The 20,349-nt window shown below is 43.7% G+C and overlaps 1 protein-coding gene across 2 annotated transcripts in view; it reads right to left on the reverse strand.

The window, feature by feature from the left end:
- Positions 1–935: 935 nt before the first annotated feature.
- ZFAT (zinc finger and AT-hook domain containing) overlaps positions 936–20,349 on the reverse strand; it is a 221,879-nt gene continuing 202,465 nt past the window's right edge. For both annotated transcript variants that reach the window (XM_056522803.1, XM_056522801.1), the window contains exons 15-17: positions 17,347–17,470; positions 13,145–13,269; positions 936–2,058 (exon numbers count right to left, since the gene is read on the reverse strand). In XM_056522803.1, the coding sequence (XP_056378778.1) occupies positions 1,822–2,058; positions 13,145–13,269; positions 17,347–17,470 (486 nt within the window). In that variant the 3' untranslated portion in view covers positions 936–1,821. The remainder of the gene's footprint in view (positions 2,059–13,144; positions 13,270–17,346; positions 17,471–20,349) is intronic.

The following is a 20,349-nucleotide window of genomic DNA, read 5'->3' on the forward strand; positions in this document are numbered from 1 at the left end:
CAGCCGCCCGAACCCAACGTTCTGAACATAAATGTTCAGAATGCTGGGTGTCTGCACAGAGATTGCGTGGGTCCCAACGGCTGGACCCCCGCGATCAGACATCTTACCCCCTATACTTTGGATAGGGGATAAGATGTCTAGCAGCGGAGTACCCCGTTCATGTTTGTTTATAGCAGTCAGAGTCCTACCTACTGGACAGCTGTGGTATTTCCTCGCAATACGCCATTCATTTCTATCCTGAGAGTCCCCCTTTAAAGTAACCTATAGTATTGTTAAAGGGGTACTCCGGTGAAAAACTTTTTTTTTTTTTTATCAACTGGTGCCAGAAAGTTAAGCAGATTTGTAAATTACTTGTATTAAAAAAATCTTAATCCTTCCTATACTTATTAGCTGCTGAATGCTACAGCGGAAATTCTTGAATGCTACAGCGGAAATTCTTTCCTTTTTGAAACACAGAGCTCTCTGCTGACATCATGAGCACAGTGCTCTCTGCTGACATCTCTGTCCATTTTAGGAACTGTCCAGAACAGCTTATGTTTGCTATGGGGATTTCCTTTCACTCTGGACAGTTCCTAAAATGGACAGAGATGTCAGCAGAGAGCACTGTGCTCATGATGTCAGCAGACAGCTCTGTGTTTCAAACGGAAAAAGAATTTCCTTTGTAGTATTCAGCAGCTAATAAGTACAGGAAGGATTAAGATTTTTTAATAGAAGTAATTTACAAATCTGTACAAAACTTTCTGGAACCAGTTGATTTAAAAAAAAAAATAAATAAATAAAAAAAAAAGGTTTTTCACCTGAGTACCCCTTTAAAGGACCTAACGTTATCCAAGACATGGGCGGCAAACGGCGACTGCAGATACTTCACTCCAGTTCTGAGAAGTAGCTGTAAAAGAAGAAAACACACAGAAGTTAATTGAATTCGAGAACTCTACTCCAGGCAAAATACACAGTTTATTCTATGTAAACATTTCCCAGAATCGATTCCAAACTAAAAACAAAATGAATTTTATACAGTTATTGCTCAAAATAAAAAATAAATCTCATTTCCGATGCAGAAACTGATCATCTTTGGGGTAGTCGTAAAGTAGATGCTGATGGCGATGTCGAATTCAGGATAAATGGTCTTTACTTTATAAGAGTCTATAAGGTAGGGCTGAGGCTTTAAAGGGGTATTCCAGGCAAAACCTTTTTTTATATATATATATCAACTGGCTCCGGAAAGGTAAACAGATTTGTAAATTACTTCTATTAAAAAATCTTAATCCTTCCAATAGTTATTAGCTTCTGAAGTTTTCTGTCTAACTGCTCAATGATGATGTCACGTCCCGGGAGCTGTGCATGATGGGAGAATATCCCCATAGGAACTGCACAGCTCCCGGGACGTGAGTCATCAGAAAGCAGTTAGACAGAAAACAGCAACTCAACTTCAGAAGCTAATAAGGATTGGAAGGATTAAGATTTTTTAATCTGTTTAACTTTCCGGAGCCAGTTGATATATAAAAAAAAGTTTTTGCCTAAAATACCCCTTTAATGGTAGATTGATGGACACCATGGTGTATGTTCTATATCAGTGGTCTCAAACTGTGGCCCTCCAGATGTTGCAAAACTTCAACTCCCAGCCTGCCCGGAAAGCCAAACACCTGTCTGCCTCCTCCAGAGGATCCACACTGATCATGAAAGGTAAATCAAGGCTTCCCTTTTGCAAAACTTCAACTCCCAGCATGCCCGGACAGCCGTTGGCTGTCCGGGCATGCTGGGAGTTGAAGTTTTGCAACATCTGGAGGGCCTCAGTTTGAGACCAATGTTCTATGGGCAGTGCTAGATTTCTTGCAGGATGTGCCCCATTGTACCATCGGTAACAGGTTGCATGGCTTCCTGTACGTAGACAATGAACTCTGAAGTCTCTTCTCCTTGTGTATACACAGTCACAGTTTCGATGCCTTCAACATCGTCTGAGGAAACCACCAGGTGGTGCTGTTCTCCCAACCCCGAGGCCTGCTGTAGAGCTTCCTGTATCATTACCGCGTGATTGGCTGAGCGCTCTTCTTCAGTCACCTGGTAACAATTATATAAATGACAACATTAAAGAGTACCTGTCATGATCTTGTTAATTTTTATAATCCTCCCAGTTCACTGCCCCATCATGATAAACCACCCCCTGCCGTTATTTTTATAATTTTTTCAGTTTTCTACCTTGATATTGCTCTGTATTTTCTGATCAGTCTCTTCACAGACTGGGAAGGGGCGTTCCCCAGCAGGCATGACCTTATCTGAAGCCTTACAGGGGAGAACTTCCTCCCTCACTCTGCTACACACAGCCCAGAGCAGTTCAGTGTGTGATGAGCTATGATTGGCTAAGGTTGCGCACACCCATCTCAGCATTTCCTGATTTTGGACTTTTGCAAGGCAAGCAGGAGTCCGAAGTCTGTGCAAGAGATGGGGGGAAATGTGCTCTGGACAAGTAGGGAGACACCTAGTGGCAGCTTTTTTGAACAATAATACCCTAATTGAGACAGGTATATGGAGGGTGGAAATTAAACCACTTACTTATAGGTCACCCTTAGGTAACCCCCCAAAAAACCAATTTTTTCCATAAACCCAAATTTGTATATTTTATAAAAGTGCAATCTTTATTATTATTATTATTATTATTATTGAGTTCTGCACATTTTTAACTCCGACGCCATTGTCCTATAATTATAAGAATACAGATGTTCCTGCAGGCACCTTGTATTGTCAGACTGATGCACAATATTAGACCGGCTGGTCAAGTAAATTACCATTAATCAGGACAATATGGCAGATTTAAACAAGTTTAATGTGCAGAACTCAATAATAATAATAATAATAATAATAATAATAAAGATTGCACTTTTATAAAATTGGGTATATGGAAAAAATGTTTTTTTTTTTCTTTTCGGTTACCTAAGGGTAACCTATAAGTAAGTAGCTTTTTTGAACACAAATAAAACATAGGAAACTTTTTTTTTTTTTTTTTAACAAAGTACATTAGAAAGATTTTTTATTTACCATAAGGAGTGCAATAGCAAAAATTTGTTTTAATGAGAGTGACCATTTAAAGGAGATATCTCATGGATAAAAACTTCTCCTCTATCCGAAGGATTGCAGGGATTGGGGATACATTTTTATCCATGAGACTACTCATGACAGAAGGTCAAAATTACAATGATACTGTGAAGGACTGACTCCGCCAAAAGTGACTTCTCCTTCCGGATGACAAGCCCCAGCATATCACAGGCAATATCCCCAGGCAGAACTAGAGATTATTGCATCCTTGTACCCAAAGAACCAGGCAACACCAGTCTTCAGGTATAAAATCTGAACTCTTTATTGTGGAACAAGTGTCTTCTTTTATAGGAAGGACATCACAGGGGGAAGGGTCAGTAAAGACAACACAGGTGACAGTGAGTCCGGGAGACAATCCAACAAAGGTGATTAGCTCTCCCCATACAGTGCCCCGAGTGCAAAAGGTGGAGGTGTGGATTGTGTGCAAAAAGGAGAAGCATCTGTAGAATTAGTGTATTGTACAAAAAAACTGTAAATAAAAGTATTTTAACTGAGCTTTATGTCACTGGACAACATCAACTGAGGGGTACAAATAGTGATGTCCTAAAGTCCATCCAAGTAGGTAGGGTGACTCTAGGATCCATCACAGTGCTCCCCCTAATAAAACGGCAGACCCGGTGCGATCCCAACGGATCCACTTGGGGCTGTCCGGGCTTCAACCACCAGACGCAGTTATCCTGGTCCTCCTCTTGGTTGGGGTGTGCGGCAACAATGTAATCCAATACCAGCAAACCTTGTATGAAGCTTACTGAGGCTCCCCTCAAAAAAAAATTCTGCTTTTCCTCCCCCTCCCCGGCCAGCTTCCGAGCCCCTCCCAAGCAACATTTCCCAAAGGAAAACTCCATCTGTCACCAGTTGAAGGGACAGAGGGCCGACTGCTTCCTCACTCGGTTGCAATATCTGCCACTGAGCAGCCGCACCGACTGTGCCAGCCCCTGTACTGTTCCACAGCCGCTGGGGATCCGGGTCAACCGTCTGGGATCCTGACTGGACCGATGCAGGGACCACAGTCCCATCTGTAACTGCAGACCTGCCGGCAGTCTCCAGTGCTAGGCAGATTGTAGCAAAACTCTGCCCTGATGCCGGTACTTCAGCCGGAGAAGTGATCACTAGGTGGAGAGGAAGGTCGACTACCTTCTCACCTGTTTGCATTGTCTGGTGCTGAGGATGTAAACCGACCACTCCATCTCCCAATATGGAATTCTGCCGCGGGGGACCTGCACCAACTGTGCTTTCACCAGTACCGTTAAACAGCCGCTGTGGATCCAGGCAGACTGCCTGCGATCCCGGCTGTACCAGTGTAGGGATCACGGTTCCCTCTGTAGCTGCAGTATTCGTGGTTGAGCAGACTATAGTAGGACTCTGACCTGAAGCCGATGCTTCAGCCGGGGCTGTGCTCAGTAGGTGGAGATGGAGGTCAACTTCCTCCTCATCCGGTTGCAACCTCCTGCGCTGGGGGAGGGGGGGGGGGATGAGCCGACTACTCCATCTAGAAATCACGGTGGAGATCGGTGTTGCAAAAATTTGCAAAAAAATATTGCAAAAAAAAGCAAGCAAATGGAGCCAAACTGGTCACATGGGAATTTCTATTATACCGCGCACAAGAAAAATGTATAATCGACCCCTTGACATCAGGGGCAGCATCCTTCTCCGTGTTTCTTTGCTGACATTTCAGTTCCTTTTCTTAGATTCCATCCCAACATACTATGGTCACAAGGGACCGTCTCACATTTTATGTATTTATCCTTTTTTTTCTAAACTAGCGCTGCCATGAAAATATAAATCATTCCGTTTTTTTTTGCTCCATTTGCCGCGCTCCAAATGTCATCTCTGCAACAGCGCTCCATATTTCTTCTTTTCGAGTATGATAAATCACAATTCTGTAGGAGGATTTGCATTTCAAAGTCGGTATTTACATCATCTCACTTCTGAACATTCTCATTTACATTCTTATAGAACAGCCGCGGGCTGAGTCCCCCTCCGCTAAATAATAGAGAGAGCGATCCCAGCCGCTAAATGAGTGACGATGCCAGCTTCAATTCCCTTAGTTGGCATCTCTGCTCTGGTTTGATACCAGTCTTGCGTTTAAATGAAAATATGAAAGCTGCTGCTGAAGATCATACCCCCTGGGTTAAGGCGAGAACAAGGCTGGCATTTCACTAGACGTTAACTTGGTGGGGAAAAAAAAAACGCTAAGAAACCTTCAGAAGTATTTAGCGAGAACAAAGTTGTAAAAGAAGATAAAAAAAAAAAAGAAGTCCCAAATTTTTAAGGTGTGCTTGAATTTAACCCCTTAAGGACTCCATTAAGTCTGCAAGACATAGCTAACTTTTTTCTTAAAGGGGTACACCTCTGCTCAGCGTTTGGAACAAACTGTTCCGAACGCTGGAGCCGGGAGCTCGTGACCTTATAGCACCACCCCCTCATGATGTCAAGCCCCGCCCCCTCAATGCAAGTATATGGGAGGGGGCGTGACGGCCGTCACGCCCCCTCCTATAGACTTGCATTGAGGGGGCGGGGTGTGATGTCAAGAGGGGGCGGGTCTATGATGTCACGAGCTCCCAGCGCCGGCTACAACGTTCGGAACAGTTTGTTCCAAACGCTGAGCAGCAGAGTGCCCCTTTAAATGATTGCCTTTTTGAGACTCAGACCCTATTACAATAGATGGACATTGCGGAGTGCAGCTGACACGTGTGTATGAGGGCCATTATTGCTATGTCCTTGAGGGGCACTGTGGATTCTTTGTCATTTCTTAGAGTCCTGAAAGTTTTATGCATTTCCCGGTCTTCCTACCTAAAACTTGTGGAAGAGGAAAAGCAACAATAATGCTCCTAACCTTATATCTGGTCTTCATATCCTAGCCTCATATCTGGTCTTCATGCCCTGACCTCATATCTGATCTACATATCCTGACCTAGCATTCCATCCTCATTTCTTATCATGGCATCACGATCATGCATTCTTTCCTCATATTTAATTTTCGCATCCCGTCTTCATATCCCGACCATGCATCCTATCATCTTCACATTTCCGACCTAGCATCCTTCCTCATGTCATGACCTCGCAACCTGTCCTTATTGCTCTTCTTCATGTCCTGACCTCATATCTCATCATCATGTCAGCCTCATATCCCAACCGCTCATGCCATCCTCATATCTCATCTTTATATCCCAACTGCACATCCCATCCTCATATCTCATTCCGAAGTAACATCCCGTCCTCCTATCTCATCCCGAGGGTAACATCCCGTCCTCATATCTCAACTTCATATCCCTACCGTGCATCCCATCCTCATAACTTATCCCGACATAGCATCCTGTCCTCTTATTCTGATCTTGCATCCTGTCCTCATATCCCATCTTCATATTCTGACCGCGCATCCAGTCCTCTCTCATATCTCATTTCCGCATCCCATCCTCATTTCTCGTCTTCATATCCTGACCAAGCATAATTTCCTCATATCTCATCTTTGCATCCCGACCTAGCATTCATCCTCATATCCCAACATTATATATCGACCTCATATCACAAACTCACATCCTGTCCTCATTTGACATCTTCGCATCCTGACCTCATATTTCGACCTTGCTTCCCGTCATCCACACTAACAATTCTCTGCACCTGCCTACAGGAAGAAAAAAAAACACCCTCACTTTAGGGGGTAGATTAGGGTTGATTTGACTCTACTTTATTTTAAGTTGACATACAAGTAACAAGTTCCATTGAAATGCCTCCTTGGGAGTAATTCTGCAACATACATACATATACATGGTAAGTATATTATATATATAAAACACATCCTAGATCTAAATAAATGAACTGATCATATAAAAATATTTGCGTCTTTACATAGTTGAATGCGCTGACAACAAAATCACACAAAAGTTATCGATGGAAATCAAATGTATCAACCCATGGAGGTCTGGATATGGAGTCACACTCAAAATCACAGTGGAAAACCCCACTACAGGCCGATCTAACTTTATGTAATGTCCTTAAAACAAGTCACAATGAGGCTCAGTAGTGTGTGTGGCCTCCACGTGCCCGTATGACCTCCCTACAATGCCTGGGCATGCTCCTGATGAGGTGGGGGATGGTCTCCTGAGGGATGTCCTCCCAGACCTGGACTAAAGCATCCGCCAACTCCTGGACAGTCTGTGGTGGATGGAGCGAGACATCCCAGATGTGCTCAATTAGATTTAGGTCTGGGAAACGTGTGGGCCAGTCCATAGCATCAATGCCTTCCTCTTGCAGGAACTGCTGACACACTCCAGCCACATGAGGTCCAGCATTGTCTTGTATTAGGAGGAACCCAGGGCCAACGGCACCAGCTTATGGTCTCACAAGGGGTCTGAGGATCTCATCTCGGTACCTAATGGCAGTCAGGCTACCTCTGGCAAGCACATGGAGGGCTGTGCGGCCCACCAAAGAAATGTCACTCAACACCATTACTGACCCATCACCAAACCAGTCCTGCTGGAGGATGTTGCAGGCAGCAGAACGTTCTCCACGGCGTCTCCAAACTCTGTCATGTCTGTCACATGTGCTCAGTGTGAACCTGCTTTAATCTGTGAAGAGCACAAGGGGCCAGTGGTGAATTTGCCAATCTTGGTGTTCTCTGGCAAATGCCAAACGTCTTGCACGGTGTTGGGCTGTAAGCACATCCCCCACCTGTAGACATCGGGCCCTCATTCCACCCTCATGGAGTCTGTTTCTGACCGTTTGAGTGGACACATGCACATTTGTGTCCTTCTGGAGGTCCTTTTGCAGGGCTCTGGCAGTGCTCCTTCTGTTCCTCCTTGCACAAAGCCGGAGGTAGCGGTCCTGCTGCTGGGTTGTTGCCCTCCTACGGCCTCCTCCACGTCTCCTGATGTACTGGCCTATCTCCTGGTAGTGCCTCCATGCTCTGGACACTACACTGACAGACACAGCAAACCTTCTTGCCACAGCTCACATTGATGTGCCATCCTGGATGAGCTGCACTACCTGAGCCACTTGTGTAGGTTGTAGACTCCGGTTTCTGGTTTGCCTGATAATTGAAGTTATGTTGCAAGGCTGTGGGTTAGACCAGTGTTTCCCAAACAGGGTGTCTTGAGCTGTTGCAAAACAACAACTCTCAGCATGCCCGGACAGCCAATGGCTGTCCGGGCATGCTGGGAGTTGTAGTTTTGCTACAGCTGGAGGCACACAGGATGGGAAACACTGTAGTAGACACTAGGGATGTAAGAAAAAATCGATTCGCGCGATTATCGCGATTTTTTGTTCCGCGATACTGAATCTATTTTAAAATTCTGAGAATCGATTTTTTTTATCAATTATTATAATTAACATTTACTGTATTTCACTCACTGAGTCACAGTCCTATTTGTCTGTCTTATTTTTTTTTATAACACTTAAACTCCTGACCACTAGTTGGCAGTGTACCTGTTATCAGCTCTGTCCCACTCGCAGGCTGCTACCGCGAGACTACAGACTCAGAACAAACAGGAAGGAGAACGTACGAACTCACAGGACAACTCTCGCGGGATTTTGTTCTTTGTTCTTTCTCAACTAGAATAAGTTTTCCCAAGCTTTTAATAGGGAATATCGCGATATATCGCCAACATGACAATATCGCGATATATTGCGATATATCGAATCGCCACCCTGGTATCGCGATTCGAATCGAATCGCCAAATTATTGGCGATTCACACCCCTAGTAGACACGGACTTACAGCTGCCACTGGATTTGTTGACACAAAAGTGTCAATAATCAGATCTATCACGCTCTCCTTGCCAGGTGTGCAAATTTGCGCGCCGATCTAAAGTCGTGCACTCACATTCGCTGGCATTTATTACAAAGCACATTTCATCATAATACAGGCCGACCAGCTGCATCGTGCCCAGAAACGTGCGCCAACGTGCGCCATGACCCCTATAGTCCTTTTAGAGAAGCTAATTTGCATATATTTTCCCAGGAACCACTGCCCTAAACTCCTTACAACAGCTAGATATCCACAAGTAAAATCAATGACTTCCGGGGTCTGTACTGAAAACTGCGCCAGTTAAACAATCTTGGTATAGATCAACAGTACAAGTGAATAAAAGAAACTTTGTAATATATCTTATTAGACAAAAATGCTTCTTTCTCCTGTTATCAGGCTTCTTTCCTCCCCCTTCTTGCTGCAAAATTCTTCTATTCTGTCCATTGTGAAAACCAGCTCAGCATTGTCCTGCCAATACAAGTCTATGGAGGGGTTGGGGGAGGAGGGAGCTCTGCCCATAAGTTCTGGGAGAACTGCAAATTAGGGATGAAGCCTGCAAAGCAAAAATCTGATGAAAAAAATTCCATATACAAGTAGAGAACCTCTTCAATGGAGAACTATGGCAAAAATGAACTTATCCCCTATCCACAGGGGATAAGAAGCTAATTGCCGGGTGCCCAACCGCTGGGACCCCACGCAATCTCCAGGAAGGGACCTCGGCTCTCTCTGAGGAGCGCGTGTTGTCTGCCGGTAGATGGCACGTGCTCTAAGTTCTATGGGAGTGGCGAAAAGACCCGATTAAGGCACTCCGATATCAACGGCGATCCCATAGAAATGAATGGAGCGCACCTCAGTGAAAGAGCCAGGGTCCCATCCTGGAGATCGCGTGGGATCCAAGTGGTCGCACCCCCGGCGTTCAGCAACTTATTCCCTATCCTATCGATAGAGCATAAGTTAACTTTTGCTGGAGTATTCCTTTAAGGCCAATTGCATATGAGCATATGGTGCCAGTACGACCAAGGGTCTAATCACCCAAACTAACAGCATTATAGGGATCTACAATAACCCCAGGCGTAGGGAGCGATACAACAAATACCAGTGTTTTCCAAACAGGGAGCCTCAAAAACAGATGATGTCCGACATGAAGGATGCAGCAGGAATACTGTATTGTATCAAAACAAGCATATAGAACAAACACCGTCAGGTTTCGGATCCTTCTTAACCCTTAGTCATGACAAATTTGCAACTCCCAGCATGCATAGACAGCCATTGGTTGTAGTTTCGCAGCGGCAGGAGGTTGCCTGTTTGGTAAACACCACATATGCAATACTTATTAACCTAACGCTGTTTCATCATACATAATCATACATTATTATAAATTTAGTTTAACTCATGTAAAAAGAGCAGAAAGGTATCGGTAAAGGGAGGAATCTGATGAACGTGCCCCTAAGATCACAGGCCATTACCTGAGAATGAAAGCAAAGGTGAGAATATCAAAGTGAGCGGCTGCCATGATGACTTCTCCCGGAGCCCTGTTATTATATTATTGTAGTAATCTTCTCACTCCATTCCGTGTGACACCAGAGAAGAGTACAGGGTAATAACATAGATGGAAAATGATGGGGACATTACAAGGCAGCGCACAGAACGCTGGTAAAATGATTTAGGGAGAAATGAACATACAAGGTTTACTGTGGGTGTCAGAGATATATGACTGACCGAGCAGAAATACTGTGAAAATCTAGAAGCCAAGAGACATATTTAGTATCTAATAATATAACATTTACAGTCAACGCTGAAGGATATAATCTCCGTAAGTAGTCATGATGTACATATATAACATTACTTATCCTGTACTGATCCTGAGTTATATCCAGTATTATACTCCAGAGCTGTACTCACTATTCTGTTGGTGAGGTCACTGTGTACATACATTACATTACTTATCCTGTACTGATCCTGAGTTATATCCTGTATTATACTCCAGAGCTGTACTCACTATTCTGTTGGTGAGGTCACTGTGTACATACATTACATTACTTATCCTGTACTGATCCTGAGTTATATCCTGTATTATACTCCAGAGCTGTACTCACTATTCTGCTGGTAAGGTCACTGTGTACATACATTACATTACTTATCCTGTACTGATCCTGAGTTATATCCTGTGTTATACCCCAGAGCTGTACTCACTATTCTGCTGGTGAGATCACTGTGTACATACATTACATTACTTATCCTGTACTGATCCTGAGTTATATCCTGTATTATACTCCAGAGCTGTACTCACTATTCTGCTGGTGAGATCATTGTGTACATACATTACATTACTTATCCTGTACTGATCCTTCGTTATATCCTGTATTATATTCCGGAACTGTACTCACTATTCTGCTGGTGAGGTCACTGTGTACATACATTACATTACTTATCCTGTACTGATCCTGTGTTATATCCTGTATTATACTCCAGAGCTGTACTCACTATTCTGCTGGTGAGGTCACTGTGTACATATATAACATTACTTATCCTGTACTGATCCTGAGTTATATCCTGTATTATACTCCAGAGCTCTATTCCCTATTCTGCTGGTGAGGTCACTGTGTACATAAATTACATTACTTATCCTGTACTGATCCTGAGTTATATCCTGTATTATACTCCAGAGCTGTACTCATTATTCTGCTGGTGGAGTCACTGTGTACATACATTACATTACTTATCCTGTACTGATCCTGAGTTATATTCTGTATTATACCCCAGAGCTGTACTCACTATTCTGCTGGTGAGGTCACTGTGTACATATATTACATTACTTATCCTGTACTGATCCTGAGTTATATCCTGTATTATACTCCAGAGCTGTACTCACTATTCTGCTGGTGAGGTCACTGTGTACATACATTACATTACTTATCCTGTACTGATCCTGAGTTATATCCTGTATTATACTCCAGAGCTGTACTCGCTATTCTGCTGGTGGGGCCACTGTGTGCATAGTACATTACATTACTTATAAATAAGATACTGCTGACACTTCTGTGCATTTTAGGAACTGTCCAGAGCAGGAGAGGTTTGCTATGGGGACAGAGGTGTCAGCAGAGAGCACGGTGGTCTGACTGGAAAGAACCACACAACTTCCTCTGAAGCATAGAGCAGCTGATAAGTACTGGAAGGATTAAGATTTTTATATAGAAGTAATTTACAAATCTGCCTAACTTTTGGCACCAGGTGATTTAAAAAAAAAAAATTATAATAAAGTTTTCCACCGTAGTACCTCTTTAACCTATTATACTTTATTAAAAAAAATCTCCTTTTTATAAAAATTATAGCTTATAAAAATGCCACAAGGGGTCCCCATACCATCCAGAACATAATCCTGTCAGGTTACAGCATCATCTTTGTCCCTGCTGAAGAACAGGTTGGGACAAAGCCCAGTAAGTGAGGGCGAGGTTAGCACTCGTCTGTGCTCACTCCTGTTCTATCAGACTGCAGTATGAAAAGAGCGAGTAGGGAGTTACAAAATCAGCCTGCAGTGATTGGATGAAGAGACCCAGCACAGAATAGCAGACTCAGGGAAGAAGTGAATGCATAGTGAGTGAGGGCGGGCTCAGTGCTCGCCTCGGACACACCCCTTCCTGAGCAGTGGATGTCAGAATGAGTAAGCAGCGGAACAGAGGGAATTGTGAGCCAAATACAGAAACTACACACATAAAAAAGACATGTAAGGAATCTGCATGACCTTGTGAGTAACATATAGAAGCATTATTTTATTCTGTGATATGACAGGTGCACTTTAAAACAGATTTCATTACACAGACAACTTTTTAAGAGTGCAGTTTTTTTATTTTTCTCTTTTTCTACCACGGTTTTCAGTCTGGCCACAAAAGTGAGCTGTCCGGAGTCACTATCCAACTCCGGTCGGCGCATTTAAAGGGGTACTCCGCTGCCCCAGTGTCCGGAACATTCAGTTACGAATGCTGGGTACGGGCTGCGGGGGTCGTGACGTCACACCACGCCCCCTCAATGCAAGTCTATGGGAGGGGGCGTGACGGACGTCACGCCCCCTCCCATTGACGTGCATTGAGGGCGGGTGACGTCATGAGGGGCGTGGCTGTGACGTCACGACCCCCCGCACCCAGCGTTCTGAACTAAACATTCCGGAGGCTGGGGCAGTGGAGTACCCCTTTAAATGAATGAGAAGTGGGGCGGTTTTGAAATTTCCCTGCCGGATGGCTGAAACGTTGAGCGAACGCACCATAATTGTGCAAAGTAGTACCTTGTCCTGCGGTGTTAACAATGTCCTCACCTGCTCCACTACCGTTAAAGTCCCAGGAGCCATAGCGACCACCGAGGCGACAGCGTCGTGGGATTCCGACCCCAACTCTATGATCTGCTGGAGTATGTTCACAGCCGTGGGGTCCAGCTTGTCACCTGACCAGAAAAAAAATCAGTAAGTACAAGTAATCTGAGGGCACACGAGGGTAACAGCATTTAGTAACTATTGCTGCGCCTTCTTACAACTTAAAAAAAAAAAAAACATGAATGCCAAAAATGAGAACGCTGCAAAGCAGGAAATATTCAATATACATAATTAACGTGCAGGAAATGTAAATGAGTCAAACTTTTATTATGTGGAAGGATTGTGTTCGGAGGAGCTTCGTAATGTTTTTTTTTTTTTTGTGTACGCTTCCTCTAAGGCCGCCATCTGTGTGACCATCTGCGGCTCTCCTGATAAACAAAGTAAGGCTTCTGGAGCGTCATTTGTGGAGATGAAACTAAATAATGTTCAAAAATTAGGCTGCATTTCCATATGCATTGTAGCGGATGAGTCAAGATGGAGAGGCCCCATTACCTAAACTAACCTTAAAGGGGTTCTCCACCATAAGGGGATTTTAGTACGTACCTGGCAGGTAGTAATGGACATGCTTAGGAAGGATCTGCGCTTGTCTTGGGGCTAAATGACTATGTCATGAGATTACCATAATACTGTGGCTAGCTTTTTGTCAACTTGTATTTCCTGTTTGACTTTTCTTTTTTTGACTACAAATCCCACAATTCCATTTTCATCCCTCTCACACATCAGCCACCCCACCCATTGAAACAAAAGACCTGTGGTTTTCAATCAGGGTGCCTACAGCTATTGCACTAGTTGCAGGTTGATCTCTCTCCCACCAAGCGATCGCTCCAGCCATTGAAGCAGACAGGCTCCCTGTCATCAGCTGACTAGTGAGTCAGGTCTCGGCCGCATTGCAAGCTGGGAAAAATCCGAGACAACAGTCATTTTTTACGCTGTTAAAAATAAATAGTTGAGTGAAAATCACAGAAGAATTGTGAGAAAACCGTCACACACAGGTACAGACACTATATTATGGACTACACTAACTTTACAGCCCCTGTAGCATAGTCAAATAAAAAATAAAAAATCCTCGAATACCCCTTTAAGTGGAGCTCGATTTATCATGGGGCACTAAGACAGCTGGGTGCGCCATCCATATAGGACATCACCATTAGTGTTGAGCGCGAATATTCGAAATGCAAATTTTTACCGCAAATATCGGCACTTTGCGATTTCGCGAATATTTAGAATATAGTGATATACATTCGTAATGACAAATATTATAATTTTTTTTAATGCAAATTTTTATGCAAATGCATGTGAATATTGGCACTTCCAGACTGGACACTGATCCCTCCCTTCTTATAGGTGAAAGATATAATTGCGCATGCGCACTATGACAATTTCATTACGAATTTTCGCATAAAAAAATTAAAATAAATAAATAACATAGCGAATATGTGAATTTCGCGAACATGGGACGAATATTCATCCAAATATTCGCGAAATATCACGAATGGCCCCTTGCTGCTCATCAATAATCACCATCAACACTTGTCTAGCTACCATTCAGGTTTCTGCAATGTTTTTCTAAACTACAATTCCCAGCATGCCTAGACATGCTATGCCCAGGCTATGGCTGCCGCAACCTCCAGGAGCGAATGGAGTGGTAGTGCGCATGCTCAGACAATCACTCTATTCATTCTCTATGGGACTTACGAGCATTGCCAAGCTCATTGGAAGTACCATAGACTAGTGTTTCTTTCCTAACCAGTGTGCCTCCAGCTGCTGCAAAACTACAACTCCCAGCATGCCTAGACATGCTATGCCCAGGCTATGGCTGCCGGAACCTCCAGGAGCGAATGGAGTGGTAGTGCGCATGTGCAGACAATCACTCTATTCATTCTCTATGGGACTTACGAGCATTGCCAAGCACATTGGAAGTACCATAGACAAGGCTTTCTTTCCTAACCAGTGTGCCTCCAGCTGCTGCAAAACTACAACTCCCAGCATGCCCGGACAGCCTTTGGCTGTCCGGGCATGCTGGGAGTTGTAGTTTTGCAACAGCAGGTGGCACACTGGTTGGGAAACACTGCAATTGGGTAATCACTTAGTGTCCATCTCGTGAGACATCATCGATCAGCTTGGAAGTATGTGGGGAAACCTGGAAATAAGAATTCAAGTGTTCTCTGCGGCGCCACTGCATTCACATTAAAGAAGCATGTCAGGATTTTTTTTTATTTAATTTTTTTGCTTATATTGAGCTGCATAATGTAGAGGTTCTTATGTATGCCTTTTGCTTACCTTCTTACGATGATGTGACAGGCATTAGTTTGGATGCAATTCCATCACTTATATGCATGCCTAATAATTTCCCAAGAATTGTCTGGCTGATGGTGTGGAGTCTCATCACTGCACCTGGTCATCTAATTAGGCTGCTGGTGCTGGAGTTCAGCCAGGCGAACTGATTAGACTCATAAGTGAGTAGGGGGTCAGTTTAGAGAAGTGTTGCCATGAGGTCAAAGTGAATGGACCTATATATATGCGCAATTGAGGTGTTTTATGAAGATTTGAATTCTTCAGGCTGTGTTTACACATTGAAACTTTACTGCATGTTTTACGCTTTTTTTTTACGCGTTTTGTCTGTTTTGTGCTGTGATTTTCAGAAATCACTTTAAAATATGACACATTTTGATCATGAATTGTTGTAAAATGATGTCAATCAATTTGCAGCAATTTTGGTAAAATGATTTGCAAAAACAGACAAAAACGGAGCAGGTAACCCAATGTGTGACCACAGCATCGGGGGAGGTGAATAACTACTATATATCCTGATTCCATAGAGATAGCAGCAGTATATAGCTAGAGCTGAAAGATAGGTGTATAACTACTATTATATCCTGATCCCATAAAGACAGGAGAAGCAGTATACAGACAGAGCTAGAGGGGAGGTGTATAACTACTATATATCCTGATCCCATTGAGACAACAGCAGTAGTATAAAGGCAGAGCTGGGAGGGAGGTATATAACTAATATGTATCCTGATCCCATACAGATAGCAGCAGAAGTATATAGATAGAGCTGAAGGGGTAGTATATAACTACTATATATCCTAATCCTACAGAGATAGCAGCAGCAGTATACAGATAGAGCTGGAAGGGGAGGAGTATAACTACTATATATTCTGATCCCATAAAGATAGCAGCAGTATACAGATAGAGCTGGAAGGGGAGGTGTATAACTACTATATATCCTGAGCCCATAGAGAGAGCAGCAGCAGCTTACAGATAGAGCTGGGAGGGGAGGGATCTGATGATGTAACTCTGTAGTTCACAGGAAGTTAGCTGACCCACGACTGACCCCTTCCTCTGACACATTAAGTACTGTGATTTTCTGTGGGCCGTCACGCCCCCTCCTATAGATTTGCCCTGAAGGGGCGTGGCCGTGACATCACGAGCGGGGCACGGCCCGACACTCTAATCGAATGCCAGGTGCAGCAGAGAGGGACCTTCCTTTGGATCGGGGATAAGATGTCTAGGGGCAGCGTTTGGAACAAACTGTTCCGAAAGCTGGAGCCGGAAGCTCGTGATGTCGTAGCTCCGCCCCCTCACAACATCATGTCCCCCCCCCCTCAATGCAAGTCTATGGGAGGGGGCGTGACAGCCATCCTCCCATAGACTTGCATTGAGGGGGTGGGGCGTGACATCATGAGGGGGCAGGGCTATGACGTCACAAGCTCACGGAGCCAGCTCCAGCGTCTGGAACCCTTTTGTAGGTGCCTGTCAATAGGCGTCAATTGCAAAACATTTATAAAAAGACCAGAAACTATTTTTTGGGTGTATGGAGGTCATATATTAGTTTAGATAGGTTTACCTCAATAGTATAGCATTGTCTTGCAACATTTGGTCTTCACAGTAGGATTTGTGGGGTGACCGTGGCATTGATCTTACTAAACCCACAGTCAAGAGAAGCCTTGATCGCTACCGTATAACCAGCACATAAATTCTACCGCAGCTTCACTAAGCCCTTCCTCTGTATGCCAACCACACACAGTAGATGTCGGATAATATTAACAGATTGATCATAAAACCCAGAAACATTATTATTTACTTGCTGGCTCCTTAGTATTCATTCGTCTTCCCAGGAAGACACAACGTCTCGCTCCACTTACTGGTTTCCGAGGTATAACTGAGATCCTGGAGAGCGGCCACAGCTGTCTGCGTTCCCTGAACATCTGCTTCAGCTTCAGTGATATGAAGGAACTGGGTAGAGACCTCCTCGGTCACATCCGACTGCTAAACTCCGCATAAGTAAAAAAAGAAGAAGAGATGAGATATGTGACGATGCAAATGTTTGTACGAGGAACTGTTCTTTATACTGCGGATGGCGGCTCTTACTGTATTACTGCAATTAACTCAATACAACGTGTGAAGAAAAAACACAATCGAAGTAAATCCCTGCGAAAATTCACATTATGGCACAGAAAAACAAAACGCCAAACCCCTGTGGAAAACTTTAGAAAAAATAACATAAAATAAAAAAATAAAAAAGGTAATGCATCACCTAGATTTGAAAAAAAGAAAAAAAAAATTTTTTTTAACCAAATAGTTTGAGATGTGCAAGATACTGATACTTCTTTTCTGATCTGTTGCTACTTTTATTATTTTATTTTTTGCACATTATTATGGGGGAAGCCATCTTGCCTGAGCTGTTTTTTTCACAGCATTTAGAGACATACTATACATAAGGACCCACGGACATAGGCGACAGTATACTGGAGCTTTTCAATGGACGTGAATGGGAAACATTACTAGCCGTGCTCTGTGACCTTTTTTAGAGGTCAATTCACAGGGAAGCGTAGTAGAGATGAGCGACGTTACAGTGATTCAATTCGTCACGAACTTCTCGGCTCGGCGGTTGCTGACTTTAGCCTGCGTAAATTAGTTCAGCTTTCAGGTGCTCCGGTGGGCTGGAAAAGGTGGATACAGTCCTAGGAGACTCTCCTATGAAGCTGAACTAATTTATGCACGCTAAGGTCATCAACCGCCGAGCCGCGAGGTTCGTGACGAATCGAATCACTGTAACTTTGCTCACCTCTACTACCCTTCCCAGTGAATTGACCTCTAAAAAAGGTCACCGAGCACGGCAAGTAATGTTTCCCATTCACGTCCATTGAAAAGCTCCAGTATACTGTTGCCTATGTCCGTGGGTCCTTATGTATAGTAAGGGTAGGCTGAACTGTGTGCTTCATCTATTGTCCTCTCTGTCTACTGGCGTCGCCTCTCACTGTAATGTTGTACAGATCACTTGACAGCAGCCTCTGCCTTATCACAGACAGAACAGGGAGGCTCAGCTTAGTTATAATTTGCAAGAATTAAGGATTATTTTATAATTACCAAAAATTCTTAAAAATTATGTTTATAGGGGAACTCTGCTGTAAATTTTTCAGGCCTTAAGTCCTGCTTGGGGCAAGCAGGGCCGGACCAGAAAGCCTTTGATAAGCATGGCGGCGCTCAGGGTCTATGGGTGCTCTAGTTTTAGTCCCTTGGGCAAGTAATTTTTTTTATTTAAATTTCCACACTCCTGTAGTGTTATCAGACTTCTTCAGTATTGCAGCATTAGCTTTAGGCCTACAGAGAATTCCACAAACTTAGCAGTATGTACCCATCCAATAAATAGAAACAAGGAGAAGAGAGTTGCCAGCGTGGAGTATGCAGAAAGTCCCATATATTGATAAAATCAGAGAAACAGGTCAGGGAAAAACATGACGCGTTTCAGGCATAATGACTAAGGGCAGTTTACGCCTGAAACGCGTCATGTTTTTCCCTGACCTGTGTCTCTGATTTTATCAATAAATGGCACTTTCTGCATACTCCACGCTGGCATCTCTCTTCTCCTTTTGATTTGGTGTTGCCGTGCACCTGCCGTGTACGGGACGCACAGCCGGTGAGCTGATCCATTTAGCTCTTCAATAAAGAGAAACAGTCTAATGGCGGCAATACCACTCGGATGCAAATGACGCACTATAGTTGCACAACAACTGCTACTCACGGACCCTCCGCTGATACCCCGGTGCTCATCCAGAATAGCAGAGCCGAAATCACTAAGGAAGATACGGAGGCACTCGAGTCTTCAGCTGTGAATTTATTCAGGAATAGGTCATACAGCAATGCCTGGCCTTGGCCAGGCATTGCTGTATAACCTATTCCTGAATAAATTCACCACTGGAGACTTAATTGCCACCGTATCTTCCTTAGTGATTATCAATATTTACATCCTATGGTGACAGTGTACATGTTGGGCATTACGGTCATTGCTGTGCTGAATCAATCTATATAGCGGAGGAGGAGGAGACATACTGTTATTTAGCTCCCTCAGTAGTGCAGTCTTGGTGTTGGACCTACATAAAAATAACCAAATATTTTCAATATATTTATATTTCCTGGATTGAATAGTAACACTATGTTTTGGCCTAATGTTTTTTCTGAGCTGAATAAATGACTATATAAAAACTAGGAAATTCGGACATCAAACTTTCTCAGTAGTGCAGCCTTTGCTTTTGGCATACAGAAACTTCCCCAAATACATCAATATCTGCATTCAATAGTGACAGCGCACATGTTGGCAATCCATGTAATTGTTCAGCTAAACCAAGGTATATGCGACAAGAAATCCAACAGGAGATATTGTCAACTCCCGCTGGTGTTGGGCTTGTAACTTCCCGAGCTCATAAGTCACTATAAAAGATCGATATTTAAAGGCTTTTTTTTTTTTTTAACATTTGTACTGTGCACTAAAAGGCCTTTCCTAAAATTGTCATCCAAAAAGAGTACCTCGGCAGCATTATCCCAAAACATCATGGACTCTGTAACAGCTCCTGTGGCTACGTATCTTTAAAGATGAGACCTCTTCGGTGGTACAGCAATAATCAAACTCACAAAAAAAGAAATGGAGCAGTCACCCGGTCTTCTTGAAACCTAAATGTTCTTTGTTTCATAATCACGATACACATGCCAGGGAGCGGACAGGAGCAGTGGCATGGGGGTAACAGGCAACGGTCCATAACGCGTGCTTGGCACTTTGTCAGGCCCCTGAGGGGAGTGAACAGGAGCGGTGGCTTGAGGTAGTAGGTGGGCGATGGTCTGTATCGCGCACTTGGCACTTTGGGAGTGGA

This window comes from Hyla sarda, chromosome 5 (assembly GCF_029499605.1).
Source record: "Hyla sarda isolate aHylSar1 chromosome 5, aHylSar1.hap1, whole genome shotgun sequence".
NCBI classification, from domain to species: Eukaryota; Metazoa; Chordata; class Amphibia; order Anura; family Hylidae; genus Hyla; species Hyla sarda.